The sequence below is a fragment of the Myotis lucifugus genome, unplaced genomic scaffold (genome assembly GCF_000147115.1).
Source record: "Myotis lucifugus unplaced genomic scaffold, Myoluc2.0 scaffold_553, whole genome shotgun sequence".
NCBI lineage: Eukaryota > Metazoa > Chordata > Mammalia > Chiroptera > Vespertilionidae > Myotis > Myotis lucifugus.
Window position 1 is genome coordinate 53,792 of NW_005871601.1, and position 23,509 is coordinate 77,300.

The 23,509-nt window shown below is 53.1% G+C and overlaps 1 protein-coding gene across 1 annotated transcript in view; it reads right to left on the reverse strand.

Annotated features, from left to right (window-relative positions):
* LOC102426668 (plexin-A2-like) overlaps positions 1 to 23,509 on the reverse strand; it is a 185,383-nt gene that overhangs the window by 21,819 nt on the left and 140,055 nt on the right. Inside the window, 6 exon segments of the mRNA XM_023745503.1 lie at positions 3,529 to 3,588; positions 3,590 to 3,623; positions 3,754 to 3,921; positions 5,773 to 5,909; positions 7,755 to 7,872; positions 13,872 to 14,023. Coding sequence (XP_023601271.1) covers positions 3,529 to 3,588; positions 3,590 to 3,623; positions 3,754 to 3,921; positions 5,773 to 5,909; positions 7,755 to 7,872; positions 13,872 to 14,023 — 669 coding nt within the window.

The window sequence follows — 23,509 nt, forward strand, 5'->3', positions numbered from 1 at the left end:
GGTCAGAGCTCCCAGGCCAAGCGTTAACCCTCTGCTCCCAGAGGCCATTTGTGTTTCAATCAACAGCTCACCGAGGGCTTCCTGCCATCTTGGAGGTCAGTCCCCATCCCCACCCTTTTCAGCTCACACTTCAGCAGCCCTTAGAAGCCCAATGTCCTTTTCATGTTCCAGCTGGGGACACTCTGGCGCGAGGAAAATGGGGGTGCAGTCTAAGGGTAGAGTCGAGCCAGGGAGACTGAAACCCCGGGCTTTGTGGGCAGACACGCAGCCAGGGTGCCTCTCTTCCCTCCCCACCCCACCTTCTTCCCCGCTCTTTCCAGTTCCCCAGACTGGGCTCCTCCGCGAACACGCAGATCACTCCCAAACAAGCGGCCTCTGTTTGCTTCCTGCCCGGTGCTGCATCGGCATTTTGTTTGCCAGACATTCCTTGGGGTTTTGCGGCCTTGGCTTTGGCCCTTCTCACTTTTCACTAGGGGCAGCTTCATGGCCCAAAGGCAAGGAGAGGCCCCAGTCGGCTGAGGCTGCCATGGGGCCCAGGCTGGGCTAAGGGGCCCAGCGCTTCTCTCCCACCACCCTGAGGGGAAGGCCCAGGGCAGAGTTCACGGGCTTCCCCCTGTGGAGCTGGCCCTCCCTCTCCATCTGCCCGCCTGCAGGCCCCAGGCAGGTCACTACAGAAGCTGAGGGCCCCAGCCCAGGATTCTCTTCAGTGGCTTCCCCGGGACCGAGCGTCAGCCTTGGAGGCCGACCTCATCAGGCACATCCTCACTCTCCCAAATTCCCCCTGTGCCATGTGAACCGTGCCTCGTACTGTCTGTGTCTGATGCTTTCACATCTGGGCCTTGCTGACTCTGAAGGGACTGCCCCTCCCCAGACTCGCCAATCCCTAGGGACCATCGACAGCGTGCCGCCTGCTAGAGCGTGCTTTCTAAGGCAGACAGCTCATCAGCCCACACCCCAACCACCTCCTTCCACACTGTGGGCAACTATCCACCTTCCCTAACTCTACCAGGGCTGGGTGCCAGACAACCAGGGCCCCTCTGCCCCACAGCCCATTGAAATGATCATGATCCAAACTGGCCCCAAACCTGCCTGCCTTGCCTGGCTAGTTCCTTCCTGTGGAAACCAAAATAGTTGTCTTTCCTCCTTCTGCTTCCTAACTTACTCTGCGGCTTCCTCTCCCCATCCCCTACACCCCATGGCATGCCCCCCTTTTCTTGGGATCTGTGAGTATTTTGTTGTTGTTTGTTAATCCTCACCTGAGGATATTTTTCCATTGATTTTTAGAGAGAGTGGAAGGGAAGGGGAGAGACAGAGAGAGAGAAACATCGATGTGAGGGAGACACATCCATTGGTTGCCTCCTGCATGCACCATGACCAACCCTGGGGATTGGGCCTGCAGCCAAGATACATGTCCTTTACTGAATCGAACCCAGGACCCTTCAGTCTGCGGGCCGACGCTCTATCCATTGAACCAAACTGGCCAGGGCAGGATCTCTGAGTATTAACAAACTATCCAATGGCAGTCATCTCCTGATCTGTTGGCCTTGTCATACCTGAATGATAAAATCTAAATTTTAAAAATGCACCTAATTTGGGGGGAGTTTTATTTTTCCTGAGTGTGAACTCGCCATTCCCATTCCTACCCCTCACGCTCCTCCTTTCCACATAGGCCCCGGAGTTGGGCAGATGGAGGTGGTCTGTGAGCTATGGGGCAGTGGTCTCAGTCTGGGAGTGGAGTTGGGGCCCGGATTCTTTACCCAGGGGTCACACTCTACACCCGGGATAAGGAGACATGTGCTCCTCTAGCCCCAAAAGCTGTGATCATGGGGTGTAGAAGGTTGTAAAAGGTGTCCCCACGCCTGCATGATGGAATGCCAAGTTCAGGAGCATCTCATGTGGTCTAGTTATGAAGGAGTTCAGTGCTTGAGCATCGACCTATGAACCAGAAGATCAGGGTTCGATTCCCAGTCAGGGCACATGCCCAGGTTGCCGGCTTCATCCCCAGTGGGGGATGTGCAAGAGGTAGCTGATCAATGATTCTCTCTCATCATTGATGTTTCTATCTCTCCCTCTCCTTTCCTGTCTGAAATAAATAAAAATATATTTTAAAAAAAGAGTCCAGATATTTGGTATCTAGTTTGGTCCTGCCACCAGTCATCTGCATGGTTGGGGGCAAGTGATTATTCCTTTCTGGCCTCAGTTTCCTCAGCTGTACAATGAGGGGGTGGGCCCAGATGACCCCTGAGTGCCTCCAGGTCCAGCCTTCTAGCATCCTGTCATTAGTGCATTTCTGTTTCCTAAGGAAGCCTCAAGCACTCCGGGAATGTGTCAGAGATGAAGGTAGACATAGAGCCATCCTCCCCATCAGCATCTCAGCCTCGTCAATCCCCCGAAGGTCAAAGCAGTAATGATAGCCATTTATTTGAAAAATAATGTCCATAATTCATAGTGCCAGCATCTCCTGGACTATAATTATAAATACAATAACGTTTCAGAAAATATTGGCCAAGAAGAGCCACTAGAACAAACTAAAATATTTATAACATATCAGACATTCTGCCCTTATGATAGAAAACTTCTTTAAAATCACAAAAAATCCATAATGAAAGAAATTGAATTACATGGCTCTGCTCAGAGGAGTAAAGTAAAATGTTCAACCCGATCATCTTAGCAACCAGCATGGGTTTATTCGCATGCAGTGACTACCATTTGTCAAGTGCCAACCTCGTGGGGGCCAATGGCTGCAGGTGACCAATCTGCACGCAAGTCTTAGCATCATATGAAGTGACGGGGGATGGAGGATTAGAGAGGTTAGATGACTTGATCATGGTTGTTCAGCTAATCAATGGCAGTGCCCTGCTTCCGATCCAGAAGTACCTGAATCTGGAGTCAGAATTCCTTCACCCTCCCACAACACTGCTGCTTATCGGACCTCAGAGTGAGCATGTCACACAGCAAGAGCCCTTTTGTGCTGCATCTTAAGCTCAGAAGGCACTAGGTCGATGCACTCATTATATCACCTTCTGACAAGAAATGACTATCTACATTAATAAAAGGGAAAGATGCATATTGACCGTACCTTTGCAACACCCACCAGCCAATCAGGAGTGAGTATGCAAATTAACCCACCAACGATGGTGGTTAATTTGCATACACAGACACTGAGCGGCCAGGGGCGTGGCTGGACGCTTGCATTGTCACCATGGCAACAACACAGGCGTTCCACACCGCCCCAGCCACTCAGGGCCTCTGAGCAGCATGGGAAGGCAGAAAAGTGGCTCCAGCTAGAGTGAAGGCGGTGCTGGCAGCCAGGGGAAGGAAGGCCCATTCTTGCACATGCATCAGGCCTCTAGTGCCATAATTTTAAAAATCATTGTCAGGCTCAGGCGTTTGGGGACATGATTCTGGGCTCAGTCTTGAGCTACCTTTCTTCTCCTACGTCCAGTGCCCAGCACAGACCTCAGCACATTACAAAACACTGATACACGCAATGTTTGCCGAGGGCCAGGCAGACCAGTGGTTACTCACATTGACAGATTCTTTGCCATTAAACTTGACTCGGATCCTTGGCTCCTGAATGACATCCAGGGTTGGAGCCTGTGATGGTCAGGGGTGTGTGGCCACTGGGAACAAGCAGAGGCTAGGTTAGGTAAAATTCAAATGGCTACCACCTCACCCCTGGATCCTCTCACAAGCCATACTTGGGCTGAGAGGCTGATGCCACGCGGTGCATTCCTCCACGCCGTGCCTCACCTGGCGATGCTCCACTCCGGCTCGATGCTCTGCACCTGGGGGTCCCCTATGTACTCAAACTTCAGGCTGTTGTTCACACGGGCTCGGTCGACACTCACGAAGACAGGAACACAGCTCTGGCCATTGGACGATGGGGGTGAGACACACACGATCTCATTCATTGACCGCCTGGTGGGGAGACAGCAGGAGGGTTGTGAAGAAAGGCGGGGGCAATCGGGGTGTCCTCTGCTGGAAAAGGGGCTTGCCTCAGTCCGAGGGTGTGGCCAGGACATGTCCTTGGTCCCGTGTACTGTATACTATGGAACACCTCCCTTGTCAGTACCCTCTTTCCCTGACATCCAACTCTGGTTCGATTAGGAGGGCATGGCTGGAGAAGGGGATTAGAGAATGAGGCAGGGGCTGGGCTTCACGAGCTTCACTCTCTTTTCTGGATTTTTCTAGAAAATGACTATTTAACTGATGCTTAGAGTCTAGTCCAGGGGTCCTCAAACTTTTTAAACAGGGGGCTAGTTCACTGTCCTTCAGACCGTTGGAGGGACAGTGAACAAATTCCTATGCACACTGCACATATCTTATTTTGAAGTAAAAAAACAAAACAGGAACAAATACAAAGTTTGTATTTGCATGTGGCCCGCGGGCCGTAGTTTGAGGACCCCTGGTCTAGTCAGTCAGTTAATAAATATTCATTGAGCCCAGCAGGCATGGCTCAGTGGTTGAGTGTCGACCTATGAACCAGGAGGTCACGGTTCAATTCCTGGTCAGGGCACATGCCCAGGTTGCAGGCTCGATCCCCAGTGTGGGGCATGCAGGAGGCAGCCGATCAATGATTCTCTCTCATCATTGATGTTTCTCTCTCTCTCCTTCTTCCTTCCTCTCTGAAATCAATAAAAATATTTTAAAACATATAAATGCATACATAAATAAATAAATATTCATTGAGCACCTACCATGCAGAAAAGTGAACACTCAGTTCTTGCCCTTAGGGAGTTTATGGTCCAAGGAGGAGATTATCAAATACTGGGCAAGTTGGGTTATCATCCATGGATTCTTTAAGAATTCTCTCACCCCCATTCAATGTATTTGACAAATAGTAGGTGTTCAACTTTTTATGCCTAAGAGATGTCCTGAGGATGAGTCTGGCTTTCTGAGGGCCGAGCCATGCAATGTCCATGTTTCTCAAGTAACCACAGTGGGGACCTAATGAACGTGTGGCCTGATGGTGACGGGACAGCTCCCGGGTGGCCTTTCTCATCAGCAGTCTCAGGGCTCTCACTTCTCATTATTTTTAGAAGTACCCAGCCCTGTGATTCATGAGGTGTAAACGGACTAGTGCTATGTGACCAGAATGGTGTTTGGTTCAAGGATGCAGCACATAGGATGGAGGTAGGCAGGCCTTTGTGTGAACATGCACAGGAACATGTGTGCATTATGTGTGAACCTGCACAGGAACGTGTGTCCATATGTGTGAACCTGCATACGAATGTGTATATATGTGTGAACATGCACAGGAACGTGTGTGCATATGTGTGAACCTGCACATGAATGCGTATATATGTGTGAACATGCACAGGAACGTGTGTGCATATGTGTGAACCTGCACATGAATGCGTATATATGTGTGAACATGCACAGGAACGTTTGTGCATATGTGTGAACCTGCACACAAATGTGTATATATGTGTGAACATGCACAGGCCCATGTGTGCATATGTGTGAACCTGCACATGAATGTATATATATGTGTGAACATGCACAGGAACGTGTGTGCATATGTGTGGACCTGCACACGAATGCGTATATATGTGTGAACATGCACAGGCCCGTGTGTGCATATGTGTGAACCTGCACATGAATGTATATATATGTGTGAACATGCACAGGAACGTGTGTCCATATGTGTGAACCTGCACACAAATGTGTATATGTGTGTGGACATGCACAGGAACATGTGCACACATGTGTGAGCATGCACAGGCCACACAAGGACAGTCTCCCAGTGCTCCTTCGAGCGCATCTCACCCATAGAACTCGCAGGTCTGGTTGCCCAGGTACACAGCCACGCTGCTCCCAGCTCCAAGATAACGGCCCGTGATGGTCACCATGGTGCCTCCGGACTCTGGGCCGCGGACGGGGTTGAGGGACAGCACGGAAGGGTTCTTTGGGAGGAAGCAGAGAAGTGATCACAGCTCAGGTTTTGTGCAAAGGGACAGACACAGGCTAGACTTAAGGACAGAAGGAGGAACCATGTCCATGCTCTGAGTGGAGGTACTTTTCCTGCCCTTTTGAATCCCACACACTCTCTCCGCCCCCCCCCCCCACCCCCGGAGCTGAGACCCTTTCTAAGAGGCTCCGGGCATGTCCAGGGAAGACAGAAAGGTCATGCTTTGGAATTAATTAACTCCCCAGGGAGTCTCATGCCCATAACATTGATGGGAAGGCAGAGGTGACACTGACTAATCTATCAATTAGTTTACAAATTGAGAACAATTTGAAAATGCTTCTCTATCTAGAACCTGTACTGATTTTTTTTTGGCACAAAATCGATAGGGCTGGATAAAGCATCCCTGCCTGGATCGGGCCACTCTGAGGCTAAAGTCCTCCATTAAGGGCCACGCACATCTGTCCATGCCTCCCTAAGCATGTGAAGGACACGGCAGTGTCCCTGGTGCAGAGGGCTGTAAGGGAATGTTAGACATGGCTTCCCTGTCCTGCACCAGGAGGATGGATGGCCCATCGCTGGCTGGGGCTTTTCAGTAAGCTCATTAAGTTGTAAAATTAAGCCTGGAGCTTAGAAGAAATGTCATCAGGCAGCCGACCTGAGTCAAGAAGGATTTGCTTCTGCCTCTACAGAGGGCAGCGGGGCAGAGTGGAAAGTGTATTTAACTGAGCAACTACACAGGCATGAACTAGTCCCCATTAGCCACTCAGTAGCAATGAGCCCTGAAGCAAGGCTCTGGATCGCCCTGGGCTTTCATTTGCTCCCCTGTGGAGAGGAGGGTGAGCTAAAGCGTCTCTATAGCTCCTCCCTGCTCGGGCATTCCGCAGTTCTCCCTGCATCCGGTGTTTCTGCACTTGCCTCTCCCAGAAGACCCCGTCTGTCTGCGTAGAGGATGGGGTAGGCTGGAGGCAGATAGGCCGAGGTTCTCTCCAGCCCGAGAGACAAGAATACAAGAAAAAGGTGCAGATGCCGGGACAGGAAGGCAGAGACGGGAGAACCGACAACAAGCAGTAAAAATGCTGCAGAGAACAGCATCTTGTGGTTTAGGGATTTTTCAAAACTCTCAGCAAGGCTAGTTTGCCCCCACCTGCTGGTGCTAATACTTCTTAATGAAGCCAGGTAGGTAAGTGTCAGAATAGGGACTTAAGGGCCCGGAGGCAAATTATTGATTCAGTAGGCACCTTAAAGGAGGCCTTTGTGGTTTTGCTACCTGTTGCCTGAGCACAGAGAGATGGTTTCAGGTGTGATTGTGTGCTTACTTGCGTGTAACCACACCAACACACAGAGCAACTCGCTTGTACACCCCACTCCTGCGGCACAAAGACACGGTCCTGCAGGATTTCAAGGGCCCCCACTAAATTCCTACTTACAATATCCTTGGCAGAAAACAAAGCTTGAGGTGAATCTAGACCTTTTTAATTGGGTCCTCCAGGCGCTCTGGCCTCATTAGGCCGAATTAGGCGTGAAGATACTACCTTGGCAGGGAAAAGGGCCACCCCTCCCTAGCCTGGGAGGTGCTTTCTAAGATCTGAATTCTAAGAAAGGCCTGATTTTGCCACGTTTAGAACTCTGACCTTTGGCTCTGGTGGGCTCCAGTCTTCACAGAATCCTTAGTCACACCCCCATCCCACTCGGAAAGACAGGCTTGCAAAGTGAGGCCCGAAGTTCCCTTTTCTGGTCTCTTGGCGGTGGTGCCTGGCTTGGGAGGAGGTGTGTGGAGGAGTCCAGAAGGAAGTGTGCCCTTGCTGGGAGCCTGCAGCCCTGCACTAAACCCCACACTCACCACAAAGGTGTACTGTTGATGGGACTTGGTCATGAACTCTGGTTTGCACTCGCCAATGCACAGGCGCACGGGCCCAGACGTGGTCCCCACGAGGGCATGGCCCATCTCACAGACGATCCTGAGAAGAAAGCACACCTTCCGGTGAGAAGCCAGGCAAGAGCTGGCATCCCGGCCCCTGCTGCTCACTGTCACAATGAATGACTCCTCACAGCCTTTCAACAGTGCTAAACCAACCAAGATGCAGCTTGCTCACCCATCTGAGCTGTGTGACCTTGAGAAAACAGCTTTCCCTCTCTGGGCTTTAGTCTCTCATCTGTGGAGTGAGAGGTTGGATGAGATCATCTCTAAAGCCCTGTGTGCCTCCAAAATGCCCAATTCTCTGAACAAGCGTGTGGTACCCAGTGCCTAGTGCAGTGCCTACCCCTGGGTGGCTGCCCACTATTTGTGAAATAAACCGAATGCCCAACAGAGAGGTTCTGCCCAATTGAGTGTTCTTTCCCATGTGACGAGCCAACACTGCAACTCTCCCCGAAAGAGGGAGCGAGGGCCTATTTGCCAAACTGATTCAATTGTGGTTTGCTTCCTGCAGTGAGTTTTCAAAAGAGAAGAGATAATCCGGTGAGATAGTGAGAGCCCAGAACAGGAGCCCGGAGCACAGCGGGAGGAGTGGAGTCCGGTGGCAGCGGGCGAAGGGCTGGGAGGCAGATGAGTTCATTAGGACAGTGGCGGGCACTGGACTCCCACTTAATCAAGGGCTGAGCGCGGGAAGCTGCTGGGGGAGGCAGGGACCCAGCCCCGGGGTGGTTGGAAGTCAGGTCTCGCGTTAACAGGAGAGAGAGCTGGAGAGGAGAGGGATGCAGCATTCTCTCTCATGAAGTGCAGATCGATACCCCCCAGCCCCCCATGACTTCCCTGGGGCCTGAGGTAAGTTACAACAAGCACAACCAGAGACTGGTTGCCTTGGCCACAGATTAGAAATGGTGGGTGGCTGGAGGGACTGAAGCAATCGGGTTCTTGGGGGGACCTCTTGCCTGGAATGGTAGACGTGGGGTGCGTGGGAAAGGGCCCCCCCCCAGGCAGAGCAAAAAGGAACCTGGGGACAGAGACAATGATTTTCCTTCCCTCCCAACCTCACGTTAAGAGTTCAGAGCAGCCGGGCACCCTTGGTAGGTTTGCTTAGTGGGGAGTCAGTAGAAGACCCCCCAACCCCCACCCCCTGCACGAACCCCCAGCCTTATCCTGGCCCGGTGGGGAAGATTGGCGTTTAACCGAGCGATGCTTATGTCAACCGCCTCTCTAGGAAGGAAGGTAACTAAACCGAAATTTCATTCCGATGCAATAAAACCTGCATTAAACAAATACACCGCATGCTCGCACACACGGCATGTGCGGATCTCCATTTCCTCCATCACAGTTAATCCCAAATAAGCACTTCACTCCTGGTGAATATTTACTTAACATGCAATAACTGTCTGGCTACGTTTAGCATATTAGATCCAACAAGCAAGAACTGAATCACAGGGAAGGCTACTCTCCCGTCCCTTTCTCTATGAATGAATACGTTAATTATGAACCCAGAGTAAAGATGAGAGCGATGATCAATTAGTATTTTACACGTAGCTGTCTCCTCAAACCTCATTAGCAGAGCGTCGGAGAAGCCTAATTTATGGCACTGTGTGTGGTGATCTCAGTGCTGCTACCTGCGTGGAGTGACCACGCTCAACCTGCCTCCTGGGCCCTAGCGCCGGCTGCTGTGTGGGGCCGGGCCACCCTGCAGACCATGGGGAGCTCCAGAGGCACAGAAGAGAAGTGGGCAGGTATGTCTCCTCCCTCTCTTCTAATCAGGGCTTTCTTGTCCCTCACTCACACCCCCCACACACACAATCTGTGCCGAAGTGATTCTCAAGAAAAGGAGAAAGGAATCATGGCAGGCTTGATATCATGGCAAGAGGAAACATGAGAATATGTGAAGGTCATGGGCATATCTATTCCTCCTTGGGCCACCCCAGGGCCTTTCTAGAAGACAAAGCCTAGACCGGCTTCAGCTGTGCCTGGAGGGCGTTAACAAAGGGCCAGGACCTCTGGGCACTCTGCCCTTTCTAGAACATTTTTTTTTCCCTCAGGGTTCATGTCCCAAAAGATACGCCTCACATGTCAAACACCTGGGAGAAAGGGGATGAATGGAGATGGGCACTGACCAGGTGGCCACGGCTGAATGGCTGCAGTCGGCTCTGAGTGCCTCACCTAGAAAGGGGTGACGTGGGGGGTCAGGGGCTGCAGCTGACCCTCTCCCGCCGGTGGAATGAGGTTCCACTGCAGCGAGTGAGCGGGGAGAGAGGCGGTGGGCTGCGGAAAAGGGTCGGTAGGTCTCAAACAGGTGAGAATCCTAAGGAATCAGGCAGCGTCGTAGAAGAACTCAGTGCCCTCGAACTCTCGTCCTTTTCCTTCCCGGGAGCCAGGGCTTGCCTCCTGGAGTGGATCTGTTGCAGGTAGCTGTTCTCTGAGCTCAGGGACAGGGGCAGTTCGAGAAAGGAAGGGCAGCCGCAGGGAGTGGGAAGGGTTATCATGAGGAATGTGGTCCGGCCAAAGCAGATTCTGTTTCTCCATAGTAATAGGAGCTACCCTGGACGAAGCGGTGACCGTGGCAGGTGCCGGGTAGGACAGGATCCCGTGTCCTCAGCCTCTCCTACTGGGAGGGTCTGATGAGCTCCTTTTATAGACAATGAAACTCAGGCTCGCTCGGTGACTCACTGTAGCCACAGCTCTGTTAGCCGCAGCGCCCTATTCAAATCCACGTCAGCCGGCTCCAAAGCTCATGCCTTTGACCACTCCACTGCCTCTGGGATTAATGGAAGGACCTGTGTGTCTGTTGGGAAGGGGCCAGGGTCAACATGGCAGCCATGCTGGGGTGGAGTTGAGGTTGCTGTGGGAAGAGGAGTGGGGGAGGGAAGACCAGGCTGGGGTCCCAAAGCCCCGAAAGCGAACTACCTGTGCCCCCGCCTTCCTGGCTGTCGATGGCCACAGGCAGCGGTGTGTGCACCACTTCCTCCTCCAGGCCTTACCAGGGGGCCAAGTTCCTGTGGTTTGATTTCTGGAGGCCGCCTGCCTTCCCTGCCTCCTCCCAGTGTCCCTGGTGGCTCTGGGCTCCCTACGCGCCATTGGGAGACAACAGATGGCCATGTTTTCTCCTGATAAAGTGAGGAGTTGGACTAAATCACTGTCCAGCCGTTACTTAGCTCCAGAGTTCGTAGGCTTGACTCCTCCTGGTTGGCAGGGATTTCTGGAGACACATTAGTGCCACCAGTGAGCTTTCTAATAGTGGGAGGAGCAGGCCCCGTGGGGGATACACTTTACTCCTTCTGCCATCCTAAGGACCACAGACGTGACTGTAGGGACCATCTATGTCTACATACCCATTTTCCAGAGGAGACATTTGAGGAGCAGAGAGCAAAGTCACTTGCCCAAAGTCTCCTAGCTCATCAACAGCTGAACTCCTGGCCCCCTGCTAGTGCCCTCATACCGACCCGACCACCTCCCTTAAACTGGCATAGGTGATAGTTTTCAGCCCAGCACTGTGCACCTGGGGTGGGGGGCACAGGCATCTAACATCCATCCAGGTGCCGCACATAGGAGGGAGGTGGTCTGAGCCCCGGAGCTGAGTGCCAATCACACAGAGCCCCTGTCCCAGGACCGGCTCCGTTGCGGCCTCAACCTGCGTCCCACTGCCCGGAAAACGCCCTGTGGTGGGATCCTCCGGCCCCCGCAGTCCTGTGGGGTGCCGACCGCAGGACTAAGAGGGGGCCCTTTAACCAACATTAACCTAATTGCTGAGTGATCGATGGCAGGCACCAGCATCTGGTGAGCCATTACCGTGCCTGCTAATCCTGCCCGCAGCCAGGACTCTGCACCGTGCACGGCGAGCCAAATCCATCTCTCGCAGACATCTGTAACGATTGTGCCTGCTGCTCCCTGCCCGGGATGGAGGCTTTAATGATGTTAACAAACTCTGAAACCTCGAGAGCAGTGAGGAGCCTGGCACGGCTGGAAACCAGGGTTGTATCCCGCCGAGGCGCCGGGCGCGCCCACCCCTGCGGCTTGCCCTGTGCCCGGAGGCGGTGGTGGTGGTTTTCTAGGGCGACCACCAGCCTTGGCAGGGAGCCCTGGTCCATTCTCCTTCCCGGGCTCCTTCCAGTTCCCATCAGGACTGTCTTCCCCGTGGCCCTGAGCGAGTGCAGAGCATTTGATTTCATAGATAAAACTTTCTTACATTCGTAGGGCACGTTACAGTCCCCGTGTTCTCATCTTATTGATTTTTCCTCAAAACCCGTGCACCAGGCATCATGGTTTCCATGAGGCCGATGACGGTCAGGAGACCGGACAGATGGCTAAGGTCTCGGGGCTGGGCAGGGGAGCAGCCAGGACTCAGAACACCTTTGCATCCCAAACCTCATGGCACATCCATGTCCCGCTGCCCAAGCTCTTCTCACCTCAAAGCCATACCCCTCACCCACCCAAGCCCTTTCCTGTGGCATCTCCCCAAGCTGGAGACTTAGCTCATGTCTAGAGGCACAAGGCAGGGCCTGGACGCCCCGGGGATTTGGGTCAGTGAGACCGAGGGGCTAGCCCCGCCTGGCAGGGCACTGGCCCCTGTAAAGCCCTTGACTGTGAGGATCTCTCAGGCCGGCCTGGCTCCTGCCCACAGCTGTCCCCTCCTCTCCTGGCTCAGAAGTGCTACTAAGTCACGCCCCTTTCCCCTCCCTCCTCTCTTCCTGCAGACCCTGCCAGCCTTTCCCGACATGCTCTCCCCGCAGGGCTAAGGTTGCCGGGGAAGGATCCCACAGGAAGGAGCTGCAGGTTGAAGGATCAGGCTCCTTCTCCCCTGTGGCAGGGGTACCACCTAGCCTCGGAGTCTGGGAGTTCACCCTCTCGCCCTGACCCAGCCCTGGGCCACACTGGGATCAAGGCCCCCGAACCTGGAAGCCACTTCGTGATGCATCATGAGATTTCCAGGTCACTCTCACCCCGAGTCCACCCCATCGCTCGTCAGGAAGGGAAGACTCCAGGCCCCGCTCTGCCTTGGCCACTTGTGCTCTGAGCGAACGGGACGGGTTTTCACTCCTCTCTTGCTTTGTAAAATGACGATAACGGTATGTACCTCGCAGAGTCCCGACCAATGAAAAATGAAATAATCTGTGAGACTGTGCAAGTGCTGATAGAAGAAAGTGATGCCATTTTTATGGTCGCTGATGCTACTTTTATGGTTGCTACTAAAGCTTGGTTCTGGGGGGTGGGGGTCAGAGGGAAGACTTGAGGCTGCAGGGGGTAAAGCTTAGGGAGAGAAGCCCCATCCCCAAGCCATGCTCTGAGAACCCCTGGCAGAGCTGTGTTCTCTGAGGAACGAGGGCAACTTGACCAGACTTTATGTGACCAATGATGCAGAGTGAACTGGCTGCTCCCCACCCTTTCTCCTTTGAAGGGGAGGCACCCCTCCTTATACCCTCCCACCCCAGCTTCATGCCCGCCTCCTGCCCACCAACTCCACAGTGGCCGCCACTGCCAAGTGAACACCCAGATTGGAACATATGTCACTCCTGGAGCCCCGATCGCCTGTCCGCCGCGACATGCCTATTTTCTAATTTCCAGCTGACATTTCCCTTAGTGAAATAAATGAATTTGCTCCGGCGGAGGCCCTGCTCGGATTAAGCTGCTGTCAGAGCCCCATGAGCCAAACAAATTGTTGCCCACAGCCCACCTTGCGGAATGCATTCCAATGGGGCCTGGCGGGGAGGGGCCAGGGAAGAGGCGGAGCCTGGGCTGGCCGGGAACTGACTCAGTCATGCCAGCGGGCAGGGGGAAAACTAACAGAGGGGCAGCATTGCACAGGGATCCCTGATGCCAGAGGAGCCAGGGGACAGGGAAGAGAATGGACTATGACCTTCTGAGAATGGAGGTGGGAAAGGACAGGGCCCTGGGTGGACTTCTGGGGGCTGGGTCCTCAGGAGAAGGGAGATGGGAAATGACGCTTGGAAAAGTCCCAGAGAAAGGGGGGTGGAGGGGAGTCTCCGCCCACCCAGAAGCTCCCCTGGGAAGGGGCAGGCCAGAGCAGACCGGACTCACTGCTCAGCGATGATGTACTCCCCGGGCAGGGGTGTGCAGGGCACCCCAGCCACCTGCACGTGATGGGCGATCTCAGAGAAGTCCAGACCCAGGTTCACGCCGTGGATGGTCACTCGAGTCCCTCCTTCGGGTGGTCCAGACACTGTCAAAATCTGTGGGAGGGAAATGGGATTAGCAAGCCTTCGGTCCACAGGAGTACACACAGCAGCCTCTGTTGCCTTCCTGAGGGAGGCACGGGGCCTTGGATGGGCATCTGGTACCTGGGTGAACAGCGAGCGTCTTCTCTACTTTGTAGCTTGTCTAGGATCCTGGCACCATATTTTTATACTACTTCCTCGGGTCGTTCGGTCATTAACTCATTCATTCATACAATTATTAAACAGAAACCAGAAAGTACTAGACTCAAGGAATAAAACCATTGTTTGAACATGTCTCTAATTCACCAGTTGCCTGATTGTGAGAGTCATCTCTACCAGTCTCGCCCCGGGAGCTCCCAAGTACCAAACAGAGGGTGTTTGCGAGCATTCTCTATACCAAAGAGGCCTTGCAATTGTGAGCTGCTGCTACTGCCACTCCTGTGTGCGGGACTCCGTGGGAATACAGTGATGAATGCACAGGAAATATGCCCTCAAGGAACGTATGGTTGAAAGGAGAGATGAAGGAGGCCATACACAATGCTGATGCCGGGCACTCAGTGGATTCGAGGCAAAGCTGGGGGATCCCAGAGGAGCCTGAAGTAGGGTAGCTGCAGAGGGATGACCGAAGATGGGAGGGTGTTTTACATTGTTCTGGAAAAAAAATCCTGTGAGCATGCTACAGCCCCCCCCCCCATAATAATAATAACTTTAGGATTTCCCAAATTTTGCTGGCTTCCTGTGAGTAAGGATTATTTATGGATTCATTTCTTAATCCAGTCACCACATGATGACTGTCTCATTTTGCTCTGGCCCAACAGGGAAGGGAACAGCAGAATCAGGCTCTCCCAAGGCGTAAACTTCTGTCTAGGGAGAGATCAGGCTCAGGAAGAATGCAGCTCTTAGAGATCCCACGGATGCCAGGGATATGTTCACACCGTGGGACACAGTCATCCGAAGCTGAAGGACATCAGACCAGAACCCAGTCCTAAGCAGCAACACGCAATTTCAGAACTGGAAGGGGACTTGGGTATCTTAGTCTAAGATGCTTATACAACCTATATGCACAGTTGTAAGGAAGTCCAGGGCTCCTTCCATGACCACAGGAAAGGCAAGGTGGGGAGAGAGGGAGAGGGTTGGTCAAGGCCAAGAGTCCACCAGACTCTCCCAGATGAGGCCTCTGGGCAGAGAGCTGCAGCCTTGGTCCCTTCTGTCCTTAGGTCCCTCTGGGGAGCTTGCCCTTATGCCCTTACTTGCTGGTGGGGTGTCCAGTGGGCAGATGAGTCCGGGCACAGATGACAGGTGAGTGCAGGTGAAAATGCTGTTGAAGGCTCTGGAAACTCTTCCACCTCCCGCCTTCCCTAAGGGGCCCCGCTCTCTTCCTGTGATACGGGCACTGTGAGTTCTGCCACCAATTCAAACATGAGTCCCCAGGTGACTGTGGACTGAGAAGAGATGTTGGGGATGGGACCACCACCATCCCTCCTCCCTCACTGCCTGAGATCTCAGTAATTGGGCTGCACAGCCAGGACCTGAGATCACTCTGACCTCCTGACGGCCTCCCCTCCCCCGCCATCGCCTGCAGGCCTTATATGGTGCAGCCTCCTTCCTTCCTGGTCAGCCCAGGCCCTGAACTCATCTCATCCGGGGACTCATTTCACCTAAGTCACCTTGTCTATGGCTCTGACTCCCTTTCATGGGAATAAAACATCCCACCTTATGAATAAAACCAACAAGATTCATGAAATGAATCAATGGAGGGAGAGTGGAGGGGCACACAGGCATCTCTGAGTGCTGGCGCGAGTGTGGGGGGAAGGCGGGACAATTTGGAGAGAAAAGCACTGGCATGAGGAACCGTGGCCCACAGCTTTTCTGTCTCTGGGATGCTAAAAATAAGCAATACTCAGTCTTGGCTCTCCCACTCGATCCTGGCAGTGTCTCAGGTCCCCGGGCCTCCTGGACTCTGCAAGATGGACCCTGGGCAATGAGGACCGGGGAAGGGGCTGCTCCCATGTCCCTGCAGGAGCCTCTGTTGGAAGGAATTTGCTCTCAACAAGCTTGAGCACCTGGCTGGCTCTCTTTCGATCCACTTGGAATGAGCTCAGCTGGCCCCTTCCCCCCTCCCCCAGCCACCTGGATGGCAGGAACCCACCTACTAAAAGCAATTGACAAACCTGTGGTGATTGGTTCACTCTCCTTCCCCCACTTTTATTTTTAAAAATGCATTCTTTTGCTCACTGCAGTTAATTACAACCTTTCAGAAAAACTGTGAAGTGAAATCTTTCTGGAAAGACTAAAAATATTTTCGTCTTGCAGGTAGCATGTAGGGATTATATTGTGAGTAGGCAGGGGTGTTGGCAGGTTCCATGGGGCAGCTTCCTCCTGCTGGCAAGTCGTTTAGTATCCCCTGCCCACGCTTCAGGGTCAGGGTCAGGGACATGGTCATGGGCACGGAGCTGCTCAGAAGCGTAAGCCAGCTTATACTGTGCAGGGAAGGAAGACTTAAAAAAAATCATGAGAAAGTGTTATGATCTTGGCATGATGACACATGTTGAAGAGGTAGTTTGGGGTGTAGAGACACCAGCCTGATCTCTTCTAAGCCAGCTACCAGCTGCGGGAATGCAAACCTGGAGAACCAGAGTCCTTCTGAGTCATTGGAAAGCACCCGGGGAATGCTGGGGCCATGTGGGTCTTCTTCCCTACAGGGCACACGCTATGTGCTTGCGGCCAGCACCTGGGGCAGGGGGCGGGCCAGCACCTGGGGCAGGGGGCGGAGGAGTTTGGGGGCCAAGGCATTCGGCATCCATCACGCCCTGGGGCTCTTCCTTGATTAAAACGAAACTGATGGGTAAAAGTCTGGATTTCCCAAACATAGGTGAGGTGGTGAGCATTTGATCTGCAAGAGAATTCCCAATGCCTCCATTACTGATGACTTTCAAATCTATATTGTTGGCTCAGACCTGCCTCTCGAGCTCCATATCCATATATCCAATTGCTACTGGACACCTCCACTTCCACTGTGTGTCCCGCAGGCGCCTCACATTTCACCAGGTCTAAAAATGAACTCTTAATTTTTTCTCCTTCTACCTCTAACCTCATTATCCTCCCAGATTCTCTTTCAAGGTTAACGGAATCACTGTGCACCCAGCCGGGAATCTTGCATTTTCAACTGTTTCCCTTCTCTCGCCTACCATGCGTAATGCAGATGGTCGGCGGGTACGACCAGTTCTTACTCCCAGGTATTTTTTGCATCTGTGCTCTGCTCTGTGATAAGCAGGGCTCTACCACCTCTCACCCATACTAACAGCCAGAACCCCACGTTCCTCCCTTAGGTCTGACCTTCATGTCTGACTTTCATGAACATATACTTGCCCAGGTTACTAGCTGCTTTAAAAACCTGTCAAGGCCCTAACCGGTTTGGCTCGGCCTGCGGACTGAAGGGTCCCAGGTTCGATTCCAATCAAGGGCATGTACCTTGGTTGCAGGCACATCCCCAGTAGGGGGTGTGCAGGAGGCAGCTGATCGATGTTTCTAACTCTCTATTCCTCTCCCTTCCTCTCTGTAAAATATCAATAAAATAAAAAACAACAACACAAAAAACCTGTCAAGGCACCGGCCCTTCAGGTTCTGACCTTTGTGACTTCTTCATCCACATCTGCCATCCTGTACTATGTCTCCTGTGTCCCCCCAGATACCAGTGATTCTCATACACACACGCACTTTAAAATTTCTGGGCCTTTGCACATGTCATTGCTCTCCCCTTGCTTACAAATCAGAGAGAGTCAGGTGGCGCTCTGGGCTCAGAGTGCAAAGGGACAGGAAGGTATCCTGTCGGACACAACCCCTGCTATCTGAAGGCTTCCATGTGAGAATGAATGTAAGGGCCTTGATGCCTGTGCAGTGGCTGGGGTGGTAAAAACGCAGGCATCCTGCTTTCCTATGTCTCCTCAGCACCAGGTGTTGGGGAGATGCTACAGAGGGGAGGCTTGATGGGAAAGGATCTACTCTCCAGAGAGGGAGTAAGCAGGATCCCTCAGGACACCCACTCAGACCAGGCAGCTGCAGTGTCCCAAGCCCACCTGGAGACTGATCCTAAGGCTCTTTTCTTAAAAGCAGCATTAGAGCCTGGCCCATGTGGCTCAGTGGTTGAGTACTTCAGATAGCAGGGGATGAAGCAGGAGGTCACAGTTTGATTCCTGGTCAGGGCACACGCCTGAGTTGCAGGCTTGATGCCCAGTAGGGGACATGCAAGAGGCAGCCAATTGATGATTATCATCATTGATGTTTCTGTCTCTCTCTTCCTTCCTCTCTGAAATCAATTATATATAATTTTTAAAGCAGCATTAGATTGCAAAGCACCCAGTGTAGCACTCACAAACTTGGTTCTTTCAGGAGCAAAGTCTTGCCCATCCAACCCGGTCTATAAAGAGGTAAGTTGCTGGAGTCCCAGCTACTGCTTATAGAAATCCAAGGAAGGCCTTGCCTTCTGCCTTGCAGATCAGGAAGGTGTTGAGCTTATCTCCCACAGAGGTGAAGGTGAGAGGGCAGGTGGAGTTATACAGATTTCCCCACTGACAGGGGAGAAGATATGGCCAGGATGAAGAGAGACCATCCAATGCTCAGGCAGTGTCTGTAGCAGGAATAGTGGCCTCTTGTGTCAGACTTGAGTTTGAATTCCAGCTCCGACACGTGTGGGCTATGTGACCTTCCATCCCTGTGTCCTTATCAGAAAACGGACAATGATGCCTGCCTCACAGGGATGTTGGAAAGTCCCTAATGCAGTGGTGGATTGGAGAGCAGGCCTTGAAAAGTGGCAATTTCCTTCCTTGTGTTTCCCCATACCTGTGCCTTCCTAGACCACAAAACCACGGGGTGGCAGTGTTGGTCGGGAGCTTTAGAGGGTGGGGCTCTTCCTTCTGATCTGGAAGGAGGACACGTGGACCAAATGCACATAACCTAGATGCTAGGGTGGCCCAGGTGGGAAGAGGTGCCCTGGGTTGACTGGAGAAAGCCTGGGAGGTGGCCTGCAGCCTGGGCTTGGGCAGGGAGTGGCTGGGGTGCTGAGGGCAGGGCCTGGGTTTTGGTGGGTTCTGGGCCCTGCACAGAAGCACAGTCTGAGCCACACATCACTCTTTCTTCCGGAATAAATTTGGGAAGACACTGGTCCTGTCTAAAATGGTCCACATCCCTTCCTCCCATCCTTCTCACCACTTCTTTTTCCCTTGGCTAGTAGCCGTTCTGGGGTAGGCACTGACCTTCACAATAAATGCAGTGAATTATTTTAAGTAATTCAGTAATTCTGAATGAGACATCCACACAAACAAGTGGTTTGGCAGTTTGGGCTGAGTGTGTGTGTGTGTGTGTGTGTGTGTGTGTGTGTGTGGTGGCTGAGGGTGTGGAGAGAGGGAGAAGGAAGCTGAAAACCTGTGAAATCAGCTGGCAAGATCTTTAGATATTGACTCATTTCAGCCCCGTGCTCTGTAACCTATTATCATGTGGACCAGAGAGCTATTTAAATTCTCTGTGGTCCTCGGCAGTCAGAGCCAGAAGTCAGGCACGAGGGAGAGAGGATCCCAGAAGCAGCTGCTGTTGCTGAGTGGGGTGCAGGGGGCACTGACGGTCTCCCCTGGGTTCTGTGCTGGCTCCTCTGGGACCCTCCCTCCCCCACCTCCCTGAGCTCTGGGTCCCCACAGCTAGACAACTAATGCCTATGTGCATTTGACATGCCCAGGAAGCGTGCCCACTGTGAGTCAGAGGCTTTCTCCGACTCCCTGGGGCAGGGTTGGCAGCACCTTCTCCTACACGCCCACTGCCCTCTAGGAAGGTCCCGGGACAGCAGAGCCCACAGGGACTGTAACTGCTTTTTCCTCATCGAGTCAATAACTATCTTGGGACAGGGACCCTCTCACTTTAGCTTAGCAACCTAATACTCAGCGAGCTGCCTTGACAGACATCCCCAGCTCTTGTGACTGGGAAGAGCTGGTCTCGACTGGATTCTGGAACAAACTGCCCTTTCATGACGGCTGGGAGCATGGGGGTGCCCAGTGTGGCTGGGGATGATGCTGCTTCTCCACGTGGAATCATCAGGACGCTCTTTCTGTATCCCCCCGGCTTTCATGTAAGCCAGTTTCTGCTGTGATTCCGCATCGAACGGACGACTTAGCAGCTGCCTCCTCATCAAACATCTTTCAGACACTGAGGACGGCCAATCTGTCACCCCTGGCCTTCGCTGCTGCGATTCTCTTAGCCTTCTGTCGGGAGATCTTGTTTTCTAAGCCCTTTGATCATTGCAGATGCTGTTCTTTGGACCTTGGGTTTCCGTGCATCCTCGGAGAGGGTAGCGACCCCAGGTAGGCCTGCGCCCAGGACTTCCTTCACTTGTCAGGCAGACATTCACCAGGCCGGTCCTGCGCAAATCCGAGGGGCAGGGTAGCCCCTTGGTCTCCTTCCCCTTTCTTTCTTTTCTCTCTGGGCTTCCTTCACCCGTTTTAGGCACCTCTCACCCTGAGAGGGGGGTCAGAGGAGAACCCCCTCTTGGTGGGCGCCTCCCTCTCCTCCCTGAAGAAACCTTTATTTGCATCTTAATGGGACCTTAAGAGTACTGGCCTTTTAACTGGTTGTAGGCTATAAAGTGTTTGTCCATTTGCAGGATTCAGAAGGAAAATGTGGGAACGCATTAGGGTGGAGGGCTGAGTTCAGCCCTAAACCCCGTCTGAGAGGCAGTCACTGACCAGGCCTGGGTATAAAGGGGTTAGATAGTCTGAGTCCTGGCCGAGCACTTCTTCATCTGCTCATCTTCAGCCAGAGGATGGGGGGTGAGGCTGGCGTGTGCTGATGGCAGGGGACTAACTCGGACAGTCCTGTGTCCTGCTGGGTCCTCTCACGCTCAAAGCCTCCCAACACCTCTGGTTTGGAGAGCGGCTTCCCCACCTCCCCAGACCCCACTGCCCGCAGCCCAGCCCAGCCGAGCCCTGCCCCGCACCGTGGCCAAATCTGTGTTCCTGCCAGACTGTGTCATGTGTGTTTCCACCGTGGGCGCCGTGACCTGGAAACCAGTCCCCATGGTGCTGCACTCACCCTGATTCTCATGGAGCAGTTTGGAGGGAACTGTGCCACCAAGCCGCCCTAGGCCAGCGCTGATGCAGCCGGTTAATTACAGCTGGAGAGCTCCCAGGGGCTGCACCAGGGAGTGGTGAGGGAGGTGCCATGGCCAGAGGCTCCGCAGCCTGGGAAGTGTGGGGTGGGCCATTCCTGGGGCTCGGGAGCCTTGCAGGGGTGGAGTGGGGGCCTCCTACTGGGTCCGGGCTTAAGGGGTCAGAGGAGAACCCCTTCTTGGTGGGCGCCTCACGAAGCCCAGCTCCCATCCTGGAACCCATCTTCCTCTGGTTGTATCTCTTGTCTGATAGACACAGTGAGAAAAGACAGAATCCGGCATCCGCTCCAGGTCATTAAAGATTCTGCTAATGATGACGACCGGCTTTGCACTTATTAAGTACTTATCATGAGCCAGGAATTGTGCCAAGGGCTTTACATATTTTATCCCACGATGCGCTCCAAACAAGCTTGGAGGGAGGGACTATTATGATGGCCATTGTATAGATGGGGAATAGTGGTCCAGAGAGGTTCAGTAACTTGCTCAAGGTTGCACAGGGAGTGGCAGAGCCCAGCTAGGCCACCGCACAACAGTGCCTGAGCTGGCCATCCTCCCACCCTTGGGCAAGACCCTGGGTCAACTCAAGCTGATCTGCCCATGGGTTCCCTCTCCTCAGGCCCCCATCCCCTCCCTCAGCTAAGGCCATGCTTGCTGCTTTCCAAGCTCTGAGTTTGGCTTTGCTGGTCACCGAGATCTCTCCAAACTTCTCAGCTTCCCTCCTCCCTCCTCTCTGCCCTGTCCCTGTGAATGTACCCCCCTTCCCTCCGGCACCTCTCCCTGGGAGTGGGCACTGGCTTTCTCCCCATCCCTGCAGCGGGCTGATGCCAGAGGCCAGCACCTTCCCTGCCTCCAGCCCTGTGGTGAGAGTTCCATTTGTCTAAGTGAGCCCAGGAGAGGGGTTGAGGATGGTCTATTGGTCAAAGGCAAGGATCTAGCATCGAGTAGCTGAGGGTTAAGTCCCAGTCCCGAAACTTACTAGCAGTGAATTCAAGGGAGGTACCACACCTCACAGAGCCTTGCTTTCCTCACCTGTCAGGTGGGGCTGGCAATTATAATAGCTCAACCTCCTAAAAGTTACTGTCAGGTCTGAATGAGTTAACATACCTGAGTGCTAAGCCCCATGCTAGGTGCCAGGTTAAGTATTCAGTGACTCTTGGTTAACTGTTTTTCTCATTATTATTTTATGAGTAAGAAATCGGGCGGAAGCTGGGCTAGCTAAAGTCCAGAGGAAAAATGGCTCTTTTTAAAAAAATGGATTTTAGAGAGAGGAAGGAAAGAAAAGAGGGAGGAAGGGAGGGAACATCGATTGAGCGAGAAACATGGTTTGGCTGCCTGACGCACACACCCTGACCCGGTACTGAACCCACATCCTGGGTATGTGCTCTGACTGGGAATCGAACCCGCCACCTTTTGGTGTACGGGATGATGCTCCAACCGACTGAGCCACACCAGCCAGGGCAAGTGGCTCTGGGTCCTATGCAGGTGAGCCTCTGGTGTTGTTCTTGGTGGGGACTCAGGTCACACTGTGGATCAAAGCTCAAGCAGCCCACCATCAAGACAAGTCCGTGAGGACAAGGCTCATCTCCTGACTTACTCACTCATTTCCTGTTGCTTAGAGTTTCCCTAACCATAGAGAGCAGTGATGCCGGCGTTGTTCCTGCAAATGCTGATCCCACCCTGGATCCCAAAGACACCTGATGCTCATCCAAGATAGCACATTGTCACATTCTTTTCCAACTTGGGGTGTGTGTGTGTGTGTGTGTGTGTGTGTGTGCTCGTGTGCGTGCGCGTGTGGGTGTGCACACTCTTCACGGTGGGCGAGAGCCCAGCTGATGGCTCTGCAGGAATCTATAGCCCTGGCGGCGCCAGCTCTCCTACCCGACATGAATCCTGGCTGCCTCTGTCTTAGCTGATAGGACATTCAAAACCTAATTGTTATCTCAGCAGAGTAACTCCATTATTCATCTTGACACCATCCCCCGTTAGCGGTGTGTTGCAGGGATGTTATATTAATGAGGCCTGCAAATAAAGGAACGGGGATCAGAGTGCTGACTTGTTTCTCAGCAAAGCGGGCTACTTCTCTTGTATTTGTTGGGAACTTTGTAGCCAGTCACTCTGGCCCCGGGCAGGTGGCATTTGACCTTTCCTGCAGAGATTTGAGGCAGCCTTACAGATACTGGTAAGTACTTGTAAAGGCCCAGCTCCCCAAACGGTTTCACAAATGCATTTGCATCTGAGGGAATCCAGGGGGGACATCTTCTTTAAATTATTTGGGCAGGAGGGAAGCAGGAGGAAGCCAGAGTGATGAATCCTGTCAAATAGCAACATGATTTAGGCTTGGTCTTGGAGGG